Source organism: Egretta garzetta, unplaced genomic scaffold (genome assembly GCF_000687185.1).
Source record: "Egretta garzetta isolate BGI_Z169 unplaced genomic scaffold, ASM68718v1 scaffold576, whole genome shotgun sequence".
NCBI classification, from domain to species: Eukaryota; Metazoa; Chordata; class Aves; order Pelecaniformes; family Ardeidae; genus Egretta; species Egretta garzetta.
This window is the reverse complement of record NW_009260074.1, coordinates 130887-138288: the sequence shown is the minus strand read 5'-3', so window position 1 is coordinate 138288 and position 7402 is coordinate 130887. Positions and strand designations below refer to the sequence as shown.

The 7402-nt window shown below is 51.0% G+C and overlaps 1 protein-coding gene across 1 annotated transcript in view; it reads left to right on the top strand.

Moving 5' to 3' along the window:
• Positions 1–2734: 2734 nt before the first annotated feature.
• Positions 2735–7402, top strand: part of AKAP8 (A-kinase anchoring protein 8) — a gene marked incomplete at its 5' end in the record, with an annotated part of 31132 nt that continues 26464 nt past the window's right edge. The window contains 3 exons of the mRNA XM_035896786.1: positions 2735–2843; positions 5297–5335; positions 6861–6893. Coding sequence (XP_035752679.1) covers positions 2735–2843; positions 5297–5335; positions 6861–6893 — 181 coding nt within the window. The remainder of the gene's footprint in view (positions 2844–5296; positions 5336–6860; positions 6894–7402) is intronic.

Sequence of the window (7402 nt, the reverse complement as noted above, 5' to 3'; positions counted from 1 at the left end):
GGTATAACGGCAACCGGCAAAACGGCGTCAAACGAAACCTAAGGGAGCGGGTGAGAGCCCTCCGAGCATCGAAAGGCTAATTAACCTTAATTAATCATTAAGCTTCCTTCGGCCAGCGTGGGGGAAGCCATTTGTGAGGAGAAGGGGTGGGGGGGGGAACCCATCCTCCTCCATCAAAACACGAAACGGCGTTGAGTTCCTTGGCGCCGGCGCCTTCTTCCCAGCTTCTACTGGCTTTTTAACGTCTCTTTAAATTATAAATCAAGGCTCGCAGAGGTAGGAACTGAGGGAAAGTCACCCCCCACCCACCCAACGGAGGCTGAACGGCTGAATACCGGTTGTTTAAAATCCCTCGACCAAGTTTATTCGGCTGCGAGATGACGGCACGTGGGTAAAAGCGCCCAAATCTCAGCCCCGGAGCAGCCCCACAGCCCGGATCCTCTCCCCGCTGCGCCGGTTCCGAGCCCTCCGTCCTCTTCCCACCTTGAATTTGCTCTTCACATCCCTCCTGTTCGCATCCAGGGATATGGAGTTCCTTGCCAGGGCGATTTTTTTTCTTTTTTTTTTTTTTTTCTTAACTCACTGGTGCAAACGCTTCCTTTGGGTTTTATACCGTAACGACGACAGCGGCGGGGTTTATAAATAACACAGCAGCGATGCCGTTTCTCCCTGTCTTTTATCAAGCTCCTAATACCCCGCAGGTCGCTTTTTCTGCAGGGATCGTTCATAATTCATCCCGAAGCCGCGTTGATACAGACCTGTTGACGTGTTGCTCTTCCCAGGTTCCCTTCGTCTCCGCTTTCAGCTGGCTGGGAGATCCGATGCCCAGCATCTCTTTTTCCTCCCGCTTTTAAATGCTTTTTAAGTATTTCATCGGTTCTTCAGGTGTAAAAATGAGATGAGAAACGGCGACGGGATTAAAAACACCCTAAATGTGCGTTAAATCGTCCTCTACGAGCGCTGGTTTCTCCCTACTGCCAACCGAGTGAGTCTGGATGAACAACTCGGAAGAGTTTAGGCAGCTAAAAGTGATTCCTGAGAAAGATTCCGTTGGATTGGTGACGTTACCGAGCTGCCTGAGAGCTGGGATCTTCCCTTCACCTTGCAGAACTATTAATAAATGAAAAGCCCCCCGCATGTTGCAGCTTTAGAGAAGTTTTGTCGCGGATTTTTCCCGTTATAGGGTATAAAAATGAATTGAGTTCTCGCATATTTGGGGGTTTATAAATAAACCTCAGGCGTAGCTGGCTCAGCTTCCAACCAGCCCCTTTATTTTTAATCCTCTGCGGGTTGGGAATCGTACGCTTCCACGCGAGTGGGTTTTTGAGGAGAGCGCCCTGCACAGTCAGGCCTTGCGTAGGAGCGTGTGATACATAGATTTAATTTAAATACTTTGTGATTCCAGCAGAAAACAAACTTCATTCTCCCCGGATCAAGTCTTTTGCTGACATCAGTGGGGGAAGCCTAGACTTCTTCCCAAACGAATTGCCTCCTGGGTCCCATTTTTTTTTTTTTTTTTTTAATTTTTGCGGGTGTCAAACTTAATTCCTCAACGTTTCACCTTAGACTGAATGACCTAAATCTCTCGAGGTTGCTCCGTCATCTCCGGATTCGCTCTCTGCTTGTACACATGTGCAGAGAAAAACAATTCCCAAGCTTTTCCCCCAGCTCAGGGAGCGCTGTCTCGGGAATCGGATGGGAACCAGGACGCATGGCGCGCTCAGCTCAGTAAAATTCACCGCTTGGTCCCTTCTGAGTTGTTTGGTTTTTTTTTTTTTCCCCCTGCTCTGCGCTTTATTTCGTGTTTATTTTCCCAAGAGAAGGCGGCGATGATTTATTCCGCTGAGTTTTTCCCTCCTTGGGGATGTTTACGGACGCGCCGCAGGACCGATGGATACAACCTCTGCTCGTTGGCGCCGAGTCATCAATACCCCAACGTCTCATCGAGTGGTGTTTTTTGCTTTTTTTACGTAATATTTTGGTTTCAAAATGAGATGTTGAACTCTTAATTACCACGTTCTTTAGTGGTACCGAAAGCTTGAGGTCTTTGCTTTGAAAACTTGAGGTCTCTGCTTAACCCAGGTTTCTTCATTCCTGGAAAGAACACCACAGTCGTGGCGATACCTGTGCAAACGTCACGTGCCCGGCGTCACAGCGAGTCACGCGCCAACGTGCAGGGAACTTAAAGGCAGGAAGCTTTATCCTATAGAATCTGGAGGCACAAAGAGGTGGGAGTCTTTTTTTTTTTTGGCTGAAAAACATTGTGTTTCAGGCCGAGCAGCCTCCGTTTTCCTCAAGGTTTTGTGCTGGGGCCAGGCTATTTTTGCTGCCTGAACTAACGTAGCCAAGGTTTTATCAAAAACGGCTTAAAAATGGAAGGAGAGGAGCTGGCTTTTGATCCGATGCCTGCGTGCGGTCGAAAGCATGAGGGCTGCTGCTATTTATGGCGTCGCTGGGTGAGAAACCCTGCGACCTGCCCGGAGAAAAGCTTCCCTGTGCTGCCTTCGCTTTCTCTTCCCGCTTTTCTCCGGCTACGAGCGTGCCCGGAGTCGGGCGTCGAGCTGGAACGATGCCTGTGACAAACTGGAGCTTTGGTGGCACTCAACCCGACGGCGTCTTCCTTTGCAAGAGGGGAGCTGACGTGCTGGAGGAGGCGAGCGCTCAAATTGAGCCGTGGATTTAAAGCCAGGCTTTGGGGCGGCTGCGGTCAGTGGATTGAAGGTTTTAGCCTTAATATCTGTCCTCTGTCTCGAAAAAAAAAAAATGTGGAAAACCACATCCCAGCACCGTCCCGCTGGAAAGCGACGCCGAACGGCGAGCGACTCGACCTGAAAAAGCCGACGGTGAGAAAGGAAACGACTTGGTCGTGGGGTGTCTGATTTGGAGAGGCGTTTGCGTGTTGCAGTTCCTGTTTTGCTGGCGCTGCGGTTTCCAGAGGTCAAAAATACGGTGGTAACCGTTTCGCCCGCGATTCCTTTAGGTTCTGCGTGCCGAAGGTGGTTGCCCACCACGAAAATAAAGGAGTTAGGAGGGAGAGGGGTCCTGTAGGTCCTTGGTGGGTGTTGGATGGGTTCGTGCTGGGGGCTGTTTTGTAAAATCATGGGTTGTCTCCAGAAATAGAAAATCTTGGCAGAGTTGGGGGTTGTTGCAAAAAAAAAAATAAGAAAATATTTTGGATAATTAGGGGCTGCCTCCAAAAATAAAAAAAAGAAAAGCTTTGCAAAATTGGGGGCTGCCTCCAAAAAAAAAAAAAGAAAAGCTTTGCAAAATTGGGGGCTGCCTCCAAAAATACCTAAAAGCTTTGTAACATCGGGGGCTGTCGCCAGAAGTCTAAAAGTTTGGCAAAATGGGGGGCCACCACCAAAAATAGAAAAGCTTTGCAAAATCGGGGGCTGTTTCCAGAAACAGAAAAGTTTGTCAAAGTTGGGGGTCGTTGGCAAAAAAGCAAAGTTTTTGGCCAATTGGGGGCTGCCTCCAAAAAATAAAAGCTTTGTAAAATAGGGGATTATCTCCAAAAATCGAAAAGTTTGACAGAATTGGGGGCCGCTTCCAAAAAACATCAAAGCTTTGCAAAATTGGGGGCACCTCCAAAATAAATAAAAGCTTTGGAGAATTGGGGGTCCTCTCCAGAAAATAGAAAAGCTTTGTGAAATTGGGGGCTGCTGCCAAAATCATAAAAGCTTTGCAAAACTGGGGGCTGTCTCCAGAAGTCGAAAAGTTTGGCAAAATTGGGGGCCACCACCAAAAAATAGAAGTTTTTGCAAGATCAGGGGCTGGCAGCAAAATTATAAAAGCTTTGTAAAATTGGGGGCTGCCTTCAAAAACACAGAAAAGCTTTGCAAACTTGGGGGCTGTTTCCAGAAATAGAAAAGTTTGACAGGATTGGGGGCCATTTCCAAAAACTAGGAAAGCTTTGCAAAATTGGGGGCTGCCTCCAAAAAAGAAAAGGTTTTGCAGAAGTGGGGGCTGCCTCTGAGAAATATTTTGTGAAACTGGGAGCTGATTCCGAAAATAGAATAGCAAAACTGGGGGCCACCTCTAAAAAATAGAAGGGTTTGGTGAAATTGGTGCCTTCAGGTGTGGAAAAGCAGGGTGAACCTTAAAAGAAGGAAGGGGGTGGGGGGGATTTTTGGGCTTGTGCAGCTGGGGAAAGTTTGGAGGGAGCTGGGGTTGCTGAAGGGGAGGGAAAGTGTGGGTCTGGGGGGGGAGGCAAGGCCAGGAAAGAAATGGGGAGAAATTTGGGGTGATAACAGTGGGTGTCGAAATAATTTGGATCCATAGGAAGCCGCTGCTTGTGAACCAACTTATTTTATCAGAATAATAAATAAAGATTTTAAAAAAAAAAAAAAAAAGCTTTTCCCGCAGAGAAGCGGCAGCCAAAAGGCTTGGAAATGTTTTCAGCCAAACACCCGGCGTGCATCTTTGGATTTCAAACTGGAATTTCGGTGATCTCAAGGTTTCGTTGCGGCGCGGAGCTTATTTATCCGCTGCCCTTTGTGCCGATGAAGGTGTTTGCCAAGCTCTTGGCAGCTCTTCCAGGGATCTCTGCGGTGCCGGGGATGCGCATCCCACCCTGGAAACTTGGGGAAAAGGTTTTAAAATTGGGAAACGATTTATTTTGGTGAGAAAACCAGATCACGGCGGCTGCTGGGAACTAAAAGAGCTGGTGAAGTCGCCGCCGGGAGCTCCCGTGTGTCGTGGCCTTTCGCTGCGTCTTCCACCCGGACAAATCCTTCCTCGTGCCGCTGTTTCGGAGTGAGAGACCAGACCGAAGCCGCCTCGTTAGCGTGAATCTTGTAATTAATGAGGAAAAGCGGGAGGGAGCTCGATGAATTTTATTGGCTTGTCTAATAGCGGTGGTCACCTTGGATGGCGTACGAGGATATCCGATATTCCCTAGGAAAACGGACGCTTCTGCTAGCGTAACGCAACGAAACGGCCCGGCTCGACGCCGGTTGGGTTCTTCGGATGATTTCTCCCACGGATTTTCTCCTGTATAAACGTCGCTTTGCCCCGTCGTTACCTCAAGCACCTCTGAAAACCGATTTCTCTTCCAAAACATTTTCGTTGGTTTTTTTTTTTTTTTTAAATTCAAAACATCTCCTTCAGATTGCTGAATGAATCCGAAATAAAGCAGCGGGCCAGCGTCAGGCGGGGTTCCCAAACAATAAAAAGCGCAAGTGCAGCTCTAATTTAAGATTTTTATTATTTTTAGAGTCATTTAAGGGAAGAAACAAACCCCGGGATAATGGCAGAGGCGATCCTTCTAACAGCTCCCTTCTTTTTTTTCTTGCAGGTTATGGCACCTGGAACACTGGGGCCACCAACACTCAAGGTGAGTTGTGCGTCTATAAAAAAAATAGACTTAGGAAATCGCAATTTTAGCGTAGAATTTAGGATTTTTCTCTTCTTTGTAGCCAGAGTAGCGTCCTATCACAAGTAGCTCCTGAGATTTATTAGCGCCGCAGAATGAAGCGTGTCCTGGGGTATTTGGGATTTTAGGCTTGCTCCTTTCAACTCCTTTCCAGCCCAAACAACAGCAGGAGCGGGGAGATGCTCCTCAAGTGTGGGTTGGATGAGGGGACAGGGAGATGGATGGGGAACTGCCATGGGCTCAGAGGGTTGGGATCGGCGGGGCAGGGTCTGGTTGGAGGCCGGGAGCTCGTGGAGATCCCCAGGGCTCAGGACTCGGCCCGGTCTTGTTCAACTCATTCATCCATGACCTGGATGAGGGGACAGAGTGGACCCTCAGCAGGTTCAGTGATGAGACCAAACTGGGAGGAGCGGCCGATCCGCCGGGAGGCTGCGCTGCCGTCCAGCGGGACCTGGCCAGGCCGGAGCGTTGGGCGCAGAGGAACCTGATGAGGTTCCACCAGGGCCAAGTGTTGGGGGCTGCCCCTGGGGAGGTTGGACCCCAGGCACCAGTCCAGGCTGGGGGCTGCCCTGCTGGGAAGCAGCTCTGCCCAGAGGGACCTGGGGGTCCTGCTGGCCGACAAGGTGGCCATGAGCCAGCAGGGTGCCCTGGTGGCCAAGGGCGTCCTGGGGCGCATCAAGAGGAGCGTGGCCAGCAGGGCGAGGGAGGTTCTCCTCCCCCTCTGCTCTGCCCCAATGAGACCCCACCTGGAGCTCTGCGCCCAGTGCTGGGCTCCCCAGGTCAAGGAGGAGGAGGAGCTACTGGGTTGTTACCCAGCAAAGGGTGCGCCCACGCAAGCCATGGGCAGCCAGTTTCTCCAGCAGAATGCCATGGGAAACGGTGTCAAAGGCTTTGCTCAAGTCCAGGTACGCCACATCCGCAGTTTGGCTTGTGCCATAAGAGCAGCAGAGGTTCCAGTTGAATGTGAGGAAGAACTTGTTGACTGTGAGGGTGCCCGAGCCCTGGCCCAGGCTGCCCAGGGGGGCTGTGGAGTCTCCTTCTCTGGAGATCTTCACCCCCCGCCTGGACGCTGTCCTGTGCCCCCTGCTCTGGGTGAGCCTGCTTGGGTGGGGGGGTGGCACTGGGTGAGCTCTGAGGCCCCTTCCAACCCCGGCCAGGCTGGGATTTTGTGAAATCCATAGTTATCACGAACGTATTTGCTTCTGCTGTGGTTTTGCTGCTAGTCACGGGGTTTTCTTGAATTGTTTGGGTTGTTCTCAAATGCAAATATTGGAAAGCGTTTCAAAAAACATGAAAAAAAGTATATATTATCCAATTCACTTTGATAATTACCTCTTGGTTGTCCCAGTTTCTTCCTTTCCTGTTCCGTGCCAACGAACCCATCATTTCTACCAGCAATTAAACTGAAATATGTATTCTCAGTCTCTGAACTTTCAACCTGGTTGCTTTTAGGGCTGAAGTACTCTTTCCTTTTTGTCCCCTTCAGGTACCTACGCGACGAACGCGACGAGCTGGCAAGGTACGTGCTAAAAAACACCCCCCAAACCTCGTTTATCTCCGCGTCTTGGGGTGCCGTGCTCGGTCTCTCGAGTCAGCTGCGGCCTGCGGAGCTGTTTTCCAGCTCACCAACTTGCCTCCGCTCGGAAGTTGGCATGAAGTTTGCAACGCTGTGCTTTTAAACCGCTCCTCCTCCCCAATTCTTTTAATTGTTTTTACCTCGCTCTGTGATGGCGGAAAAGGAGCCGGGGGTGTTGGTCGCCAGGGGGCTGGATAGGAGGCAGCAGGGTGCCCAGGTGGCCAAGGGGGCCAGCGGCATCCGGGCTTGTCTCAGGAGTGGTGTGGCCAGCAGGAGCAGGGCAGGGAGCGTGCCCCTGTGCTGGGCACTGGGGGGGCCGCCCCTCGAGTGCTGGGGTCAGGGTTGGGCCCCTCCCTGCGCGAAGGAGCTGGGGGGGCTGGAGCGTGTCCAGAGAAGGGCAGCGGAGCTGGGGAGGGGGCTGGAGCCCCAGGCTGCTGGGGAGCGGCTGGGGG